The 18,783-nt window shown below is 38.2% G+C and overlaps 2 protein-coding genes, 1 long non-coding RNA gene and 1 other non-coding gene across 6 annotated transcripts in view; 1 reads left to right on the plus strand and 3 right to left on the minus strand.

Annotated features, from left to right (window-relative positions):
* Positions 1-3,221: 3,221 nt before the first annotated feature.
* On the minus strand, positions 3,222-6,932 carry RPL30 (ribosomal protein L30). Its single transcript, XM_037802891.1, has 5 exons — positions 6,858-6,932; positions 6,697-6,749; positions 6,284-6,429; positions 4,729-4,859; positions 3,222-3,819 (listed from the first exon to the last, which is right to left on the minus strand). Exons 2-5 carry the CDS (start codon positions 6,715-6,717, stop codon positions 3,770-3,772), a joined length of 348 nt encoding a protein of 115 aa, XP_037658819.1. The 5' UTR covers positions 6,718-6,749; positions 6,858-6,932; the 3' UTR covers positions 3,222-3,769.
* Positions 4,037-4,168, minus strand: LOC119509716. The gene has a single exon (XR_005211774.1). It is a non-coding gene; the product is annotated as a small nucleolar RNA SNORA72 (small nucleolar RNA).
* A 42-nt stretch (positions 6,933-6,974) lies between the features above and the next one.
* The window catches only part of ERICH5 (glutamate rich 5), a 29,689-nt gene continuing 17,880 nt past the window's right edge, over positions 6,975-18,783 (plus strand). The window contains exon 1 of one of the 3 annotated variants that reach the window (XM_037803549.1): positions 6,975-7,092. Coding sequence is in view for 2 of the 3 variants with exons in the window: in XM_037803546.1 (XP_037659474.1) it covers positions 16,706-16,838 (133 nt within the window). In the remaining variant the exon portion in view is untranslated. Of the gene's footprint in view, positions 7,093-16,347; positions 16,839-18,783 lie in introns of those variants that run through there. The other 2 variants (XM_037803546.1, XM_037803547.1) reach the window with 2 other exon arrangements.
* Positions 8,412-16,455, minus strand: LOC119509528. Its single transcript, XR_005211722.1, has 3 exons — positions 16,394-16,455; positions 11,066-11,419; positions 8,412-9,615 (listed from the first exon to the last, which is right to left on the minus strand). It is a non-coding gene; the product is annotated as an uncharacterized LOC119509528 (long non-coding RNA).

An 18,783-nucleotide genomic window follows, 5' to 3' on the forward strand; every position in this document is an offset into this window, starting at 1 on the left:
TGCATTCGTGAGCAACATAGATTGGTTTCTTCTCTAGATGCCTTTTGCTTCTGCCGTCATACCATGACTGCAATTCTTAACACACTCCACAATACCCAGCCTCCTCTTTGGGATTTTATCCAATCTCTGGGCCTAATAGGTACTTCAGTACAGTAATGGAGTAAGGCCAATTGGCTGGAATTTCCTGTAACCGCCTACTCAGAGATACCCAGCTATAACCTCACTTGCACTATAATCAGAAAAGGGCATTTTAACATGCCACCTTAGAAGGGAAGCTCTGACTACAGCACAGCACAGGACACCAGTAACTTTGTTTGATGTGATCATTAACCTTTCTGGAAAACGCAGCTGGCAGTTCTTTGAGACGAACTAATTTGGCAATGAGGAAACTACAGACAAAACCACCTTCAGCAACTCTCCATTCGTTAAGTGTGCCCTTCCCCTGAGATGTTCCCTAGCTAACTTTGCTGGCCTGCCAGCAGAAAGAGAGTGAAGACACGCACCTACCCTGCCGAAAGAATTCACTATGGCAATAGTGTGATTACTTAGAAGTTCCTGTATGAAAAAGAATCACCTGAAAGCATCTGGGATAGTTTAAACCAGTTTCATAGGATCCTCTTCTTCCTGGTTTCTCTTTAGAGGGAAAGTAACAAATTAAAAAGTGATTCCAGTCTGAGACACAATTGTTTGCCTGTATAGCAAAAATCTCTCATCTTTTTCTGCACATTACACTTACATGTGCACTTTTAGTGTTTAAAGTCTTAAAACTCTCCAACAGTATTTAAGAATTAAAAATTTTTCTTTCATATTCTTATAATTATCCACAAGTATTAAAATGACTTTGTCTATATCCTAGTGATTCCTTAACAAATGCATTTAGCTACCATTATAGCTAAATCTGGAATCAGCTGAATTAACCATTTGGCCTAGCAAAATAGGGAGAAAATAACTGGTTCATTGACTTTTTGTCAAGTCTAAGAAGGAAGTTGATATGACAGGCTTTAATGTTTATGAAAGTATTACTTACTTTATGAGTAATACCATTTGAAGTAGTAAAAGAAAGCAAAAATGCTAATTGTAGTTCATGTTATTTTAAAACTGAAATGTTCATTTCTGAATCTTTTTCTTATCATGTAATTTAAAGAAGTCAAGGCTTGACTTCCTTTGCAGTTGTTTTTTTGTCCTTGATTATTCTGTATAGATAGTCCTTTGTATCTAACAGATAAGTGCTCATGATTCTGCTGAGCTCGGTTTGGTCCTGTTCAACCTGTGGTGAGACATGTAAATAAAAATCAGAAGGAAATAAGGGACAGGGTTATCCTATAGGAAACTATCTCCCCTAAATCTTAATTGTATTGACATCTGGATGTTCCCGTATCTCTACATTGTTAACTATGCTCTTAATTTGTATTTATTGAGAGACTGTTAACTCAGTGTCACAAAGTTTTATTTTACTGTAAATTAATTCCAATATTGAAATTCACAAGACTGACAATTATAGTTCTTGCATTTTTCTTTACTAATATCTTAACTAGGTTTACTTTGTAAACATTACAGGGTGGGAGAAGTCATAAACCATTAACCCTTTATTTTTGCTAAAATAAAAGGTCAGTATTTTAAGAATATGAAATGGAAATTATAACAACATTGTGGAGTTTGTCTCTCACAGTCTATTCAATAAAGTATCTTCTGGGGTGGAAGACTAATTAAGTTTATATTAAATTTTATGAGATGTTTTACTTCATTTTTTAAATTACATGTTATTGGAAAACTCAAATGTCTTTTATGGATAAATTATAATCCCTTTCCACAATTGCATGAAAACAGAAACTTAAGCTATTATCAATTACATTTAGTTAAAACGTATTCTTTTGTTAAAACGAACACTTTATACAGTTCAGATACAAGTCTGTATTTTATTTTTCAGGTACATATTCCAATAGTTAGCCACAAAAAGTTAAACCCAGCTTTACCATTGAAACATAATTAAATTTTAAAGATTTCTTTTCATACAACCTTAAAAACTTCAATAAAACAATGGGTGATGGGGGGGGGGACAGTGAGTGCACAAAAAGTATTTTTAAGGAAAAGGTAAAAGCCAGATAATTTTATAACATTATTACTACCTAGGAAGAGGTTCTAGAAATCATAAATTATTTTCTTAAAAAAAAAAAGCCAAATGCCTGCAGTCAAAAAAGACATGTAATAGAAAAATTGCAAAGTAATGGTACACTGGCAACTGCAATGTTGTGTTCAATTTAAGAAGTTAAATTGGAACTAGTCAACCTGGAGGGAAAAATAATCCCCAAATAACCTGAATAGTGTGAAAAGTCAATTTGTCAGGGGGAAAGGTGGGAAATTGACCAAGTCAATGGATTATGAAAAAAATTCCTTAATCAAGAGATAGAAACATTTTATACAGCTATGGAAGCAAGGTGATAGCATTATTCTTTTCCAAGATAAAGATTTTAAACATTTTAAATGACTTCGAGCATACCAGCTCTGGATATGTAAACACAAACTCTTTAGGACATCGTGAGAAATATCCTGCAGTTTGCCACAGCCCTCCAAAAAAAAATTGGTTCATCCCAATGCCAGTAAGGTTCCCAAACTAAGAAATATAAGTAACTTAACCAGTAATACTCTACTTAATAACAGTCAGTCTTTCCAAATTATATACACAACCTCACATTAACTTTAGGCACCAATTAAAATCATGTGACATTACTTTGAGAGAAACCAACTCCTTCACCCGTCAAACTGGGCCTTTGACTCACCCATGGTTCTTACATAGATATTAAGAGGTCGACTAGTGCTCTGACTCCAAGTCACAGGCTTCGGCCAAGATTTGCTCTACAGTTACTGCCTACCTTTCTGGCTAATTATATAGAAAGCATACTTATCTCCTATGTTTCATTCTATCTACCAAGAATTGCCTACAAAATAGACAGAGATAGGGAGACTGATAACTAAAATTCTAAAGATACTTTGTCATTTCCTTAGCCTCCCTCAGATCCCAGCCGATTGGGTAGGATATATCTATCCTACCCACATGCCAACACGCACACACATACACATTTCAACAATGCAAATCAAGGAAATTAATCACAAGATGTAGCTAAGTCTGTATTTTCCCCAAAATTATTTCTTATGAACACCCAACACACTTCACAAGTGTACCTTTTTAGGACCAAAATTATATGAAACACACTCAGGCAATCTTGGATTTAACATTTATTGAATACCTGGGATTATTCTGAAGTTATCCAAGTACATTCCATTTACCCCTACCATTGCCTACCCATAGGAAAGTTCCTTCTTCATTAAAGTTCATTAGAGCTTTTCTTAATCTATGACAACTTTCCGGGGGTGGGGGAATATATTTCATTTGCTGCTCTTTGCTACTCAAGATTTGGTAGATTTAAACTGGACTGCCAATTGCAACTTTGGTATCATTGAACTTTGTTGCCTCAGAAGCATAAAAATGTTAACAATGTCCCAAGACAGGAATTAAGAAAATCAAGTCTCTTAAAAACCTCGTACTGGAAAGGAACTCAGTGCATGCCCCCTTACAAAACAAAAAAAACTGAAATTGAGATGTATGCCTCTTAACCTCAAAGTTGCAACCACATCTAGTTGCCTCACCCTCTCTAAATCTACCTTCAGAAAAGAGTGCAGAAACAAAAAATATATAAAGGAAAATAACAAATGGATACAATATTTTTAAAACAAGCTCTGGCTGGTTTATTAAAGAAAATTTTTACATGATTTACTTTTCACCAGTCTGTTCTGGCATGCTTCTAATGATATCAGAATCACCTAGAAAATAAAACACAGCAATTTTATAGTTCATTTAATGGCAACTGGTAATCACAGAATTTCCTTTCTTTAGTTATGCCTTTAGACATAACTGCAAAATCAGCACTGGTTACTTCCAAAAAGTTATTACAGTTGCTATATCTCTTAAGGCTGACCAAAGATACCCAGAGTTACAGCCATTTCCTATATAGGACAGTCATATAATAAATCAGACTGGGCTTATCACCAGCATTTTAAAAACCAGACCTAGGGGAAAACCTAGGTCTGGGGACACATGCATGGTTCTAATATAGCGAATGTTTAGCCTGCCCTGGTTATCACAAAATCAGGACAGCGAGAATATTCGCAGCATATGTGTTATGAATTAACTAAAAATTCTTAAGTTGAAAACATAAGATGATGTGTATTCGTAGGTACTTTTTCTCAACCTATTTTTACCCGTCCTCAGGCAACCAGTAAAGATAACTTTCTTTTATTTCATCTGATTATTTCTCCCCTTTATAACCCTCTATTTCACCAAGTTCTTTGTCTTCAAACATAGCTTTCTATTACCAGCATCTAAATTTTTAAAATTTTGACAGCCCACAATTTGTTTGCTCCTTTTCTTTAGTGAAAGTTTAGAGATAGCTAATTTGATAGGTAAATCAAATCCACTTTTCCTTTCCAAAATAAACTACTAACTCCATGGTCACTATTTCTTAGGTACATCAAATAAAATTCATGATTTCAAAGTAAAAACATAATTTATAATGTACTGATGTATTCACTATTAATTCTCTGCAAAATAAAACTACAGGCTACCTCTTCCTATATAAATTTTTACTATCTGACTTCAGGAGCTAAGGAATACTAGTGTATTACATTAAATGCAAAAAAATAAAATGATTTTGTGATTTTTTAAAGGCATACCTGGATCAATGATAGCCAGTGTGCATACTCTGTAATATTTTCCGCACGCTGTGCCCAATTCAATATTATTGCCACTGTAGTGATGGACACCAGTTTTGGCCAACATGGCATAGTACTCTATTTCAGATTTCCTTTGGGAACAAAAAACAAGCAAATAAATAAATGCCATACCAAGTGACTAACTATATAAATAGTTATTTCTCATTAGTTTTCATGTTGGCAAGGCCTTTATACAATAACTAAACCACCAATTACTCTCAGAAACTTACTATGATATCCATTAACCAATACAAGTCAGCTTTTCTTGGATTCCTTAAGTAACACGGGATTTTCAAATAATTTCTTGCCAACCAGCAAATATCTACCCAAGATTTATATTTAAGATAGTACCTATGCTTAAAGCAAAAGACAGGCTGAAACAAAGAGAAACCATTATTTACTTAGCATTCACAATGTGCAAGACATTTTATGAAATTTCCACGACAATCTCTAAAATAATTATCCACCCCTGTATTTTTTAAGTTATTGAAAAAATGGAGCCCAGCATTACTACATAGAAGACCCAGAATTCAAATCCAAGTTATCTTTAAATGACAAGCTATTTCTATCACCTTTTGCTGCACTGAATCCTAGATGGGGAGTGATCATTGCTTTGATGTCAGTGTCAATTGAGGAAATAGTTACTTATGGGTTTAGGAATTTGCAAGGAGTCCTACAGGCCAGCAGCAGTATCACAAGTGGCTTGTTAAAAATGCATCATCTCAGGCCCCCTCCCAGACCACTGAATCAGAATCTCAATTTTAACAAGATCACTGGTGATTTGTAAGCACATTCTCTTTTGAGAGGTACTGTTATAGATGAGAGGCTTTAAAGAGGGCTTGACCAAACCATGGGGTGGAATGGAGGGTCAACTCGAGGCTTTGCCAGTTTAAGCACAGACACCCTAGATAAAAAATGCTGTGAGCATGTTATGCGTTGCCATAGGAAATCAACAAGGGTAGGGAATTGATTACGTGGTTTTTATTTTTGCAAGCTCCTAGTTTCTTTAGCTTATTTACAATACCCACTAGGTTCAATTTCAAAACGGTAAGTCAAGAAAAGCCTAGGCTCAGAAAACTGACACAGTGGGCTGAACTAGATGATTCTAAAATAAACATCTTTCCTACACTAAAACAAATTCATACAAGGAAGCATTTTTAAAGCACTGCAAAGCAAAAAGATTCACACACAAAAAAAGAGAAAACAACACAAAATGCCTGGGAAAAAAAATATGCTTAAGTTCTGAGCTTTCCACATTTTGACATTCTGTGTGGTTTTCACCCCTGATGTTACATATTTCTCCCAAAGACAAAACATATGGATACTGAGAGAGGGAAAATTTACCCACACACTGTAATAGCAATTGTATTAATTATGCTGCAAGCGTTCCCTTGGAAGACGAGTTTTACATAAAAGTGATTTCATGCTACCCAGATTACATATTCACATTCCTGAATATCAGCTCCCGATGAATGTGCAGGGGGCGACACAAAAAGCGAGAGGTTCCTTCGATTACCTCAAAGCTGGGCAGTTGTTGGCGAGGATGACTAGTTTCGCTTTGCCTTGCCTGATCATCTTCAGAGTCTGCTTGTATCCCAGCACGTACTTTCCACTTTTCATAACGAGTTGGAGCCTAGAGTTGATAGACTCCAGAGACTTTTTCTACAAAGCAAACATTTAACACGGACCTGAAGACCTCATTTGGCAACCTCCTCAGAACTAGGGTCTAGCTTTCCCGAAACTTGGGTCCCTTAATAAAACCTCCTAAATCAAGATCACAAGTCACTGAAAGGATCTCTCGGGTTCCCTTTGGAACCTTCCAAATGCCAGTAGGCATGTCGCTTCCTCGGTGTTTCCAGGTCTGCCCGCCCCAGTAGGGCCTAATCTCTCCACGTGAATCCGCCTCCGGCCCTGGCCCGCCTCACTCACCGTCTTCTTTGCGGCCACCATCTTCCTGCCTTAGGCGCGGGGCGGCCCCCAACCTGAAATATACGGAGGACAGGACAGGAAGTTTAAGATCCGGAGCCCCAATCGGTAACCTAAGCGGTTCCCGGTGCCGTTTAAACCTCGGCCGGGCGGACCCTACTCACCAAAAGCAGCCGGCAAGATGGCCGGGGAGTGAGAAAGGAAGTTCCCACAATGCAAAGGTCTTCACGGCAGAGCCGGGTCGCCGGGACCGGAAACGGAAGCTGATTGCGTGCGGAAGAGGCCGAGCAAGAAGTGAATGGGTAAAGCCGGGTGTCAAGGTTAGCGCTAGTTACGACAGCGAAGCTGGATGTTTTATCCAGCGCCGGTCGTGAGTTGGAGGGATCCACTAAGGATGAGGTAGGAAGGGCGGTAAGAAGGGGCGGCGGCTGCTACCACAGCCCTAATGCCGCTGATCTCATTCCTGGCCAAGGTCGCGAATCTTGGGGCAGTTCCTGGAGGACTCTTGTGTGCCGAAGCTCCCGGGTCTGCCCTGTACTGTCAGTCTTTCTGGGCAGAAGCAGCTGCACCCACTACCCTGCGCTCGCCCAATTTGCCAGTTTGGCGCCCTGCGCGGTCTCCCCCAAACACCTCTTTGGTGTCTGTTTTAGCTTGAACTTGTAAGCCGATTTTGCGCAGAGACAGCGATAAATAGGCCCAGTGGTTTTTTGTTTTAAATCTTTTTTTTTGCTGTGAAGGTTGCACTTTGGTACAGGAGTATTCAAAATATTAGATGCTGAAAGATCACTCCTCCCCCGAAAGTAAAATTAGACCAGTAGGAAAGCTATTTCACATGTGGTTTCATTGCTGTTACCTTGCCTTGGAGAAGGGCGGTAGAGGGGGGAACCAAAAATCAAAAGAAAGCAAAAGTGCCAGCAACTGTTTTGTACTATTTACCTATATTATTTTATTTAATAGTACAACACACCTGTGAGATGAGTAACATATTCTCAAGTTTACATATCTAGTGAATTGCAGGGGATACGGCCAGAACCCGCATCTGTACATTGCACAGTGAAAGTTTATTGAAATGTTCAGCACTTCCCTGTGCAAAGAAATTAACCAAACAAGTAGAATTTAATTATTATACTGCTTGCTTTAACACTTAGGTATAAATTACTTAACATTGTGTAAATCTACATAATTGCTGCTCCAACCCAGTTTAGCCCCAAGATGGAAGAACACACCAGGTACAGAGTCAGACATAAGTTTAATAGAACTCACTGACGGGGGATGACTGTTGAGGGGGGCGGGAGTGGGAAAGATGGAAATTACACTCCGCAAAAGCTGGAGGGGTGGGTGTGGGGCAGGGAATGGTTTATAAGGGTTAGGACAAGGACATTCCATATGGTGTGAGAACAGTGCACACATGTTCTCAATGGTGATCAGTGGAGGGGAGTTGCAGTGCTTTGTTTTCCATACATCTTTTCCTCCCTTGGGGAGGTCTGATGACTTTTAAGTCTGTTCAGGTCAAGTAGGCAGCTACATGAAGTAACTCATTTTCACAATGGAGTGGAGGGGGGCCGGGCTCTGAGTCCCCATATTTGCTCTTCTGTAATCTAGTTCTAAAACATAACTAAGGTTTTGTTTTGTTTTGTTTGTTTGGACTAATTTTAGAAAGAAATAGTCATCTAATTTAAAGTTGAAGAAACAAACCTAGAGAAATCATGACACTATTACTTGATAGAGAAAGACTGTAACACCAATCTTGTAATCCTCTGCTCTTTATTTTGCTTTTCTTGATCCATGTTAATGTTTCATTTATGGTTGTCATCTGATTATTTGAAAAATTGAGTCATCTGTATAAGTTTACTTTCCATTACAATTCACTGCAGATACAATTCAGAAATGTTTACAGTCTCCATTACCATGAGACATTCAGATGGAGATTTTTTTTCCTTTATCACCAGACTTGATATGCAAAGAATTATAATACACCCCACCCTCAAGAAGGTTATAGTCTTGTGAAAAGACAGAACCTATAACAAGACACAGTATGTATCTAACTGTGATGTATAAATATGAAATTATGGTTACAGACATTGCATGCTCATTCATTCCACAAATGGTACCGTGTGGCAGGTCCTGTATTAAGCCCTGGTCCTATAGGATGCCTTCAGAGACCTTGCAGTCTAGTGTCTGGAGGCAGATACAAATAAATAGCATAACACATCTATTCAATTTAACAAATATATTTAACAAGTTCCTATAATATACAAAACATCATTCTAGGCACTAAGAACATATAGACATAATACAAACATGATCTCTGTTCTTAAAGAGCCTACTATCTAGCTAGGCCTTAAAAGACAGTAATATTAAGAATACCTTTTGTATAAACTTAAATGTGCTTTTCAGAAACCTTAATTAATGGTTATAATAACTTCATAGGCATTATTATCATCTTTATTTTACAAGAGATAAAACTAAGAAAAATGGTTAGATAATTTACTGAAGGTTACACAGATAGTGAAATGTTAGGGCTGGGATTTGAAGTCAGGTCCTTTTAACTCCAGAATTAATCAAAATCAAGGGGGATGCATTGCAGTCAAAGAAGAGCAAAAGCAGAGCTAAAAAGACGTAACAGAGTGGCTCATACTGTTTGGCTGGAATATAGCACACATAAGGAAGAATGGTGAGACAAACTACAAAAAAATAGAACATTGAAAATTTGAATTCCATAAAATATGGAAGTTTGCTTTAGAGTAGAATTTGAATAAATCACTTTAAACTAAAAATTTTACTTCCTATTCTAGTCATTTCCCAGAACTTTATTTAAATCCCAGGAGACTGTCCATTACTGAAGAGCCATTGAGCGATGCTTCCTCAGTTTTCAGCTTTTTTAGAAGAAAATGTTGATGAATGATTCCATTGTCAATGGGACTTGGGAAAAAAAAAATGAAGGTATTAAAATTACCACTGGAAAGATTAAAGTTAGATATAAATTATAATGGGGAAATAGACACTCTGGGAGGATTGACAGTGTCTATCAAAACATAGAATGAACATACCAACATAAGCATTTTATATAAGCATACACATGATCACAGTGTTTTCCTCCAGGGAGTGGATTGGAGGTTTGAAAGCAAGTGGGAAAACACTTATTTATTTGATTCCCTTCTGAGCTGTTTGAATCTTTTGGCTCAGCAATTCAACCTTAAAGAATCTGTCCTACAGAAAGTCACACAATTGTTCAAAGATATGTGACCATGTGTAATTATTGCAGCATAGCAAGAAAGATAAGGAACAATGTCAAGTCCTCATCATTCTTAACCAATATATATTTGTATAGGCATAGGAAAAGTCTGGAAATCCAATTATCAAAATGTATCTCTGGGAGAGAGACTAAAAGACTGGGTGGTAAAGAGGGGACATTTACTTTATATATTTCAGTATTGCTTGAATTTATAGCATGTCTTACTTTTCTTACATAAAAAGTTCCTTTTTAATAAAGTGTTTTTATAAATGTCTCATGAAACCTCAGTTATGTAATAAAGCAGTATTTCTCAAAGTACAGTTCCCAGATCACCTGCATCAGAATCTGGATTATGACTCCTGGGCCCAAACAGCCTTGTGGAAGAAATCTCTGTAAGAGGGGCGTGGGATTCTGAGTTTTAACAAGCAACATGGATGATTCTTATAAACACTAAAATTTGAGAATTAGAGACCTAAAGAATGAGATAACCAAGTTGGGTTTGAGGCATGCTTCCTTAGAGGTGGAAATATCAACTAAACAATAATGGTGCCTTACACTTTTGTCTAGAGCTCTCTACAGTACTGTGATGATTAGGTTCATGTGTCAACTTGGCCGAGTGATGGTGCCCAGGTGTCTGGTCAAGCAAGCACTGGCCTAACCATTACTGCAAGGACATTTGTGGCTAGTTAATAAACCAGAATGCTGGTTTATTAAATCATTAGTCAATTGACTGCATCTTTGGCTGATTACATCAACAAAGGGCGTGTCTTCCACAATGAGAGAATTCAATCCCCTGGATTTAATCCAATCAGTTGAAGTCTTTTAAGGGAGAAGAGAGAGAACTTTCACTTCTTCAGCCAGCCAACCTCTCCTGGGGCATTCACTGAAGACCTTCATTGGAGTTGTCAGCTAACTGCCTACCCTAAAGAATTTGGACTCATGCATCCCCACAGCTGAGTGAGACACTTTTATAAAATCTCATATTTACAGGTATCTCCTGTTGGTTCTGTTTCCCTAGAGAACCATAGCTAATAAAAGTACTTTCAAAACTTCACTATTCACTCTCCTCCAAAGTAATCAGCATAGATATTACCCCCACTTTAGAGAATAAATGATTACTGCACTGAGGTAACTTACCCAATGCTTCATGGTCAGGTTCCCTGATTTTTGTTATATGAAACCAAAGTTGCATTCTCCCAGGGATCATACTGTGGCTTTGTACTGGAAGCCAGAGAAGTCCAGAGCATTCATTTTCTGTGTGAATCATGACCACAGAATTCTTCCGAGACTCTCAGCTGAATCCACTGTATCTCTTTGAAGACAGATTTAGGTTCAAATCTTGGTTTTTCTGTTTATTGCTTGCATGACTTTGGGCAAATTTTCTAACCTCTCCAAGCCTCAGTTTCCTCCTCAGTAAAACAGGAATAATAATACACCCACCTCACAGTGTTGTGAGCATTGCATGAATGTAGTGGTGTTTAGAACAGTGCCCTGCACAGAATAAGCATGCAGAGGGTGTTAGTTCTCTTCCCCAATCCCACTCCTTGCCCCCAATCTCTACCCCAGCCACCCAACCACGCCTAAAGTCATTCACAGCATCACTAACAAAAGGATCACTTCTTTACCTGAGATACTCCTACATTTGCTGTGCAGAAATGGCAGCTAAATCCTTTGGCTCATGAAGATTTGGCAAGTTATTCCCAGACTTATATTTTTAAAGCAGAGGTTGGCAAACTTTTTATGTAAAGGGCCAGATAGTAAATATTTTAGGCTGTTTGGGCCATATGGTCTCTGTTGCAACTATTCAACTCTGCTGTTGTAGCCCAAAGCAGCCATAGACAATATGTAAATGAATGAGCATGATTGTGTTCTGATAAAACATTCAGAAAATCAGGCAGCTGGCTGGATTTGGTCTGCGGGCCAGTTTGGGTTAGACAATTACTATCACTCTTAAAATTAGCTATATTAAGTTATATGAGAAATGTCTGTATTCTTAAGGGATGTATGTAAGTATTTAGGGGAAGTGTCATGATATCTGCAACTTCTTTTCAAATTGTTCAAATAATATATGTGGATGGACAGGCAGGTAAGTAGAGCAAATGCAGCTAAGTGGTAACAATTGTTGAATTTAGGTGGAAAGTATATGGTTGTTCATTGTACTATTCTTTCAACTTTTTGTATGTTTAAAAATCTTCACAATAAAGTTGGGAAATATATATGCTTTGAGAAATGACTTTGTCATCCAGACATTATTTTTTCTTGCACCTAGTTATTCTGTAGCATTTCAGAATGATTATATATCTATACACCAACAGGCTACGACAAAATTAACACAAGGCTTTCTCTTGGTTTTCCTTCACCAAAGCTGCTGCTGCAGGTTTTTGAAACTCTGCAGACACCTGCATTTATTATGCTTCTGGTTTTTACTTGCTATGAAAATCAAAAGTGACAGGCTGTATTCCCTGTTGGAGCAAATACTAACAAGTTCATCTGATATTCGTTGGTTCAGTACACTGGCCCATCCCATTATTGTCAAGCAGTTAAAACTATCATATTAATTATCATCAGCTATTATTTAGTGTCCAGATTAGGAAGCAGCCCAATAAGGATTTGGAATTCAATTTGTCTGACTCAGTCTTCACATTCTTACCAGTTACCCTGGTCATTAAACCTACTCACAAATGTGGGGAGAGCAAGGGACAATGACCCTGTAAACTCACTGAATGTTGGTGGTCTTTCAACTAATTAAACATATGCACACAGATAACAAAAATTCTGAACCCTTAGAGGACAAGAGAATGCAGATAACCTATTCATCTCTACCCTTTCTGCCTCTACAATAATAAAGAATCAGAATATTCCTTCTATACCCTTTTCTGTTTAGACTGGGAGTCTTCCAGGTTGTGACAGTTTTGTTTTCTGGCCTAACAGGCTACAAAATCCTGCTGTATTGGATTAAAAATAGGCCATAGAAACTCCCATTTTTTTCCCATATTTCCTCTAAGAGGGTATATGTTTATACTCTTGGATACAAAGAACCCAAAGTATTTTATTGACTGTTTTACTGTGGAGATGTGGCAGTTTTTGAAGAGTAATCTTCATGGTGTCTACAAATGTTGTTCTTTGGCAATTTTATATTTCTTAGGGTTGGTTTTTGAAATTTTAGTATAACTGGGGTTGCTATGATACATTGGTTTTCTGATGACGGCAAAGGTAGCAGGTGCCGGTCAGGCTTCTTCTGCAGTGTTAATGTGAGAATATTCCTGGAGGCCCAGCCCAGAGCTGGCTTCTCAAGCTCTTCCTACAAATGGATAGGTAACTGAAGTTGCTTAAAATAGAGTGGGTTTTGTGAGCTGCAACTAAAACTTGACTGATGCAAGTGAATTTGTTTGAAGCTTTTATGAAATGTGTGTAGATGGTGAACTCTAGCCTGTTAACCAAATAATATTTTAGAAGCAGCTCTTTGGGAAAACCCATGGTGGAGTTATTACAACAATTCCTTGCTTTCTAACTGCATGACCTTTGTCAACTAGCCTCTCAGAGCCAGCATTTTTCATCTGTAAGATGACAAGGACAATATCAACCTTACCTACCACAAGAAGTTATTGTGAATACCAAATATATATGAAACAATTTTTAAAACTAAAAAGTGCTGTGTAATTGTTGCTTTGTTATTATACATTAATAATTATACTTCCATCATGCTGATAACAATTGGATAACTGAAACTGGAGAAGCAAATCTGATTAGAGAAAATTTGTTCTCTGCATTAGCACCGTTTGGATAATGAGGTGCTTGTAAAATAAGCTCTCATAAGAGCTTAGAGACTTTTGCTGTCTGTTCATCTGAAATCATATCCAGTGTTTGCTGTTACTTGTTTATTTGGTTACCGTGAAAATAATTAAGTCCCCAGAACAAAGGACTAGAGAAGTAAAATAAACAGATGACCCCATAATCTACAAACACTGTTTCCTTCCCCTTATTTTTATCTTCTTTTTCTGTCTTCAGTATGTATTTCTTATTTTAAACACTAAAATAATTTTTTTAATTTTTGTTTTTATAATGCAAGGACATGTTAACAGCTGGCACATATCAGTTTTTCTTGTCTATGTGACAAATGATAGCATGACTGCTTCTCTTGATATTTCTCATGATCTACCAATACTCCACTGAAGAGGTAGAGGTGAAAAGCAGGCAACAGTGGATTCAAATATCAAATAAAAGATGGTGTATAGCAAAAATTATAGTATACATGTAATGTTAAAGTGCTCTAGGCCATATTTTTTTCATTAAACTTATTTAATCTCATTTTTCAGAGCATAAAAGAATACTGGAAGCAGAAGGAGGAAGGAAGGAAGGAAGGGCAAGAGAGCAAAAGGGAGGGAGGGAAAGAGAAAGGAAGAGAGAAGGAAGGAGGGAAGGATGAAAGAAGGGGAAGGAAAAGAGGAGGTGGAATGAGAAGGAAAAGGAAGAGAGGACAATAGGGGGAGAAACAGGAAAGAAAGAAGGAAGCATTGTTTGTAATTGTAAAATACTGGAAGTAACCTAAATGCTCACTCATAGGAAAGTTGTTAAATAAATTATGGTCACCCATATGGAGTAATATACAACAGTAAAAAAGAATGAACTGATGTGGAGTGATTTCCTAGATGTATTGTTAAGTGTAAAAGGAAAGTGCAAAGGATTATTTATACTATGCTGCCTTTTGTATAAGAAAGTTGAGAAAAAAAGAAAATATATGTGTCTGATTATCTTTGCAAAAAGAAACAAAAAGGATAAGCCAGAAATAAGAGAGTTTTATTTTCTATGGCTGGAGGATGTTGGCAGGGGCTGAAGTAAAAATTTCAGGGCTAGGGCAACAGACACTTCTCTGAATATACTTTCCTGAACAATTTTTTTTTTTTTTTAACTTTTGGAATGATGATAACGTTTTCCATACTGAAAAATAAAACAGAAACAAGGATGGGTAAAAACTCTAACTTGAAAAATCTGAACAGAAACAAATGAACCTAACTGAATTTAAATAATAAATGGGGAGGGGAGAACTAACCCAAATACCTTTTGAACAGTATTTTAACTGTATATCCTCAGTCCAAAGACAAGAAGAATTGTAAACAAATATTGAAGTCTAATTAGTAAATTTGTTTTTTCTACAATGGTATGGGTTTGCAATTCTAAAACTACTTAATATATATTCTGGAATTGAGCAAATGACTAAATATATTGAGGATAATGGGAGCCATGTTTCTCACTGATGGAGAAGGAATTAAAAATATAGAAAGGGGTAAGACGAATGTACCTTGTGGTGTGCAGTTTAGACTGGAATTGGAGGTAGCAGTATGAAGCCATGGATATAAGATTATTTATCTATCCACCTATCTATCTGTCTGTCTACCTGCCAGAAAATAAGGAAATGCTCAAGAACAATGAAGGGGACATGTCAGAGAACACAGGAGCCAACTTGAAGGGACTTGCGCTGGTCAAATTTTAGGCAATTTGAGCATCAAATAATACTGGTAACAGTGTAGCCCATGGTGTAAGAATTCATGAGTCTTTACTGATATAAATAAACGAATAACAAATGAAAGAAAACTTTGTTAAAGTAGAATGCCAACTAATAAATGTAAAAAAGATAATGTGATTAGAAAATCACCATTTAATAACCCTCATAATAATAATTAATCCAAGCAAGAGTATCAATGTATGTCAAAACTAGCAGATAAACGTTTAATGAGAAACAAGATGCATAGTCTCAAAGTATCTCCCTATAAATTGTCCACTACAAAGTGTAAAATAGCAACTTTACAGTGGAAACACCTGGCAGACATCATCTTAACTAAGTGATCAAAATCAATATCACCAATAATAGATCAAACTGACATCATGTGCCTCTCGATAGGAAGTGTTGAGAAGCACAAACAGCACGTCTGTGTATCCCTGCCAAAACGGAATTGCCTAAATACAGTCATGAGGAAATGAAGACAAAACCAAATTGAGGAATCTTTTACAAAATAAATAGCCTGTTCTCTTTTTTTTTAAAAAAAAGTCAAGGTCATGAAAGACAAAGACTGAGGAACTACTCTAGATTAAAGGAAAGTAAAGAGCCACGGCAACTAAATGCAAAATGTGGCTCTAGATTGGATTCTGGGACAAATACACACAGACATATATAAATTATTGGGATAATTGACAAAAACTGAATTTGGACGGCGGGTTAGATAATAAAATTGTATAAATGTTAAACTTCCTTGTGGTAACTGTACCATAGTTATATAAGAGAATAAACTCATCGCAAAACTAGCTCAGCAATCAATAGCCGTTGGCCACAGACGCCTCCTCTCCTCTCCTCCCCTCCCCTCCCCAGCTGCTTAGTGTTGATTCCGCTGGTTCCGCCCAGGCCCTCGCCCCTGCCCCTCGACATTCCTGTTTCAGGCGCCTTTACCATCCCCTCCACCTTCTCCCCACCTGGCTCCTTCGTTCCACTTGTCCCCTTTCTCTTCTGTCTCCTTGCCCTCCAGCTCCAGTCCTCTGTCCCCTCCCGGCTCCTTCGCCCTCCACTCTCCCTTTCCTCTCCAGGTGCGCACCCCCTGCGCCCTCGCACCACCCTGCGCTTGCGCTCCGCCCCCGCGGGCGCCTGCGGGAAGAGCTGGAGGAACTTTGGCGGCTCCGGGTGCAGTTCGCGCGGGATCCCGGCTCGCAGGCAAACACCCCACGGGCTGGGATCCGTGGCTGCGCTCGCCTGCCCTGAGGCCCCCTCTTCGCGGCCGCGGCGCCGTGATGGGCTGCTCCAGCAGCGCCCTCCACAAGGCCGGCGACGCCAGCAGGTTCCGCAGCGGTGAGCAGGGGACCCAGCCTCCCCCTGGCCCGGGCCTCGGGATTCGGGTCCGCTCACCCCCCGGAGGTCTAAAAGGTGCGACTTGTGTCGGCTCCGCCCGGCCGTGCAGATTCCTCCCGGGAGGATGGGGAGGCGATCCCTGAGCGAAGCGCGACTCCCCCCGGAGAGGGCCGCGGGCGGGGACCTAGACTTATTCGGTCTGCTGACTTGATCGCAGAGCTAAGTCCCAAACTGGGTTAGCGGCGGCATGCTGGTAAACAGAAGAGTAGTTTTCTATCTTTGAAATAGGTCCTATTTGACCGACTAAAAGTACGACACACCGGGTTATAAAGGTGCAAATTCACTGGAAACCATTAGTTTCTGATCTCAAGTAGAGACGTGATACCCGTTTCTCTAACAAGACCTTCCCCCTTGCCCTTGGTTCAGCGTTTCAGCATCGGAAATAGCAAAGAATGCAGAGGACAGACTGTCCTTCACCCCATCACAGGTTCCTGCGCTTTTAGAGAGGTCACATACACTTTCCCCTATTCTCAGTTTAAGTATTTCTTAAATATGTATGTGATAAAAAGTCGCCACCACTGAATCTTGTAAAGAAATTCAACAAATATATTTTCAGCTTGGCGCTTGATTAGATGCTGAAGATACAGCCAGCGCACACCAGTTTAGAGCGATGGGAGTGGAAGAGACGTACAGTAAACAAGTTAAACAAGTGTTAAGATAATTTCCGACAGCAATAATACAGTGGAGAGAATAAAAAGAAATCAGTGGACTAGAGAATGACTTCTTACATTTTGAATGGCTAAGTTTCCGACAAAATTCTGAAGGTTAAGCAAATTTCTTCATGCTAGTTTACAATCTTCTTCAAGGCTAACTTAAGGCAGAATATGATACTGTAGTTCATTCTGTTTCATAGGTCTTCTCTTAGCACTCTGACGATTATTCCAATAACACAGAAATGTCTTCCTCTCTGATTTTGGAGTAGAGAGCACAGGGTTTTCATGAATACTGTTTCAAAGCTCAGCCACTATGTTCTAGTCAGAAATAATGCTGTGTTGCAGTTATTTTATGGTGGATGATAATTCATTTCTAGCTTCAATAATTAGCAGAAAGCAAGAAAAAGTTTGGAAATAGGCAGAAAATTAAAACCACATATAAAAGTGATTTCAAACCTTCTGTCCCAACATGGTGAAAAAAAATGGGGGAAAAAAGTCATTCCTAACATACAGTGCTTGCTAACCTTTTCCCAGAAGGGGACAGGTTATCTGGATTCCCCAAAATGCTCTGAAGAGGTCAGTGCAAGGAGCAATTTCTTCAATGTTTCACGTTGTACTTTCTGAAATCAGGTGGATTTAACGTTCTGTTCCATAATCCTTGTTGGTTTCAATATGAAAAATTGAGGAAAGCAGATGTTGCATGAAGATACACCAGATAATCTTGGCTTCTCTTATCCCTTACCATGCCCCAGATATTCTGGAAGTAGCATACTGGTTTAAAAAGTATCACTCTAAATCATCATTATAGGTTTAAAAACTGATTTAAAAAAAAAAAGCATTCATATCAGGGAATGTTACTCTGGGTATGGGGCAAAACTATACTATAGGTGGAATAGAAATAATAATATAGTAGATAATAATATAGAATAGGATAATAATTTTAATTTTAAAATAATAACATCATTTTATCACCAGTGTTAATGGCCATCAACATGATTCACACTTCCATTTTTTTTATTCATAGCTTCATTGCTGTTCCAAGTTTTCACGGATGCTCTTCTGGAAGAAATGTTAATATGCCTCATAACCAGTTTTAGTGTATGGAAAATTAAATTTGCTGCATGTATTGCTCAATACCCATATTGAATCAATCAACAGGTGTATTTTGTTTCTGTTCTTTGATCAGACAATACTCTCTTGTAACAGGATACTATTGCATGTTCATCCACATTTCAACTCCGTGATCAATAATTCATTCCTGTTTGTGCAGCTTAAAACTTCTTTAAATCCTGTCTATGAACCCCAAG

The sequence above is a fragment of the Choloepus didactylus genome, chromosome 14 (genome assembly GCF_015220235.1).
Source record: "Choloepus didactylus isolate mChoDid1 chromosome 14, mChoDid1.pri, whole genome shotgun sequence".
Classification (NCBI taxonomy): domain Eukaryota; kingdom Metazoa; phylum Chordata; class Mammalia; order Pilosa; family Megalonychidae; genus Choloepus; species Choloepus didactylus.

Bases quoted from the DNA above. Each gene is read 5' to 3' on its own strand.
- RPL30 (XM_037802891.1), bottom strand. From the start codon at position 6,717: ATGGTGGCCGCAAAGAAGACG. The intron at 4,860-6,283 runs GTAATCGAAGGA...TTGTTCCCAAAG, and splicing joins AACAACTGCCCAGCTTTGAG to GAAATCTGAAATAGAGTACT. The intron at 3,820-4,728 runs GTATGCCTTTAA...TTTATTTTCTAG, and splicing joins ACTGGCTATCATTGATCCAG to GTGATTCTGATATCATTAGA.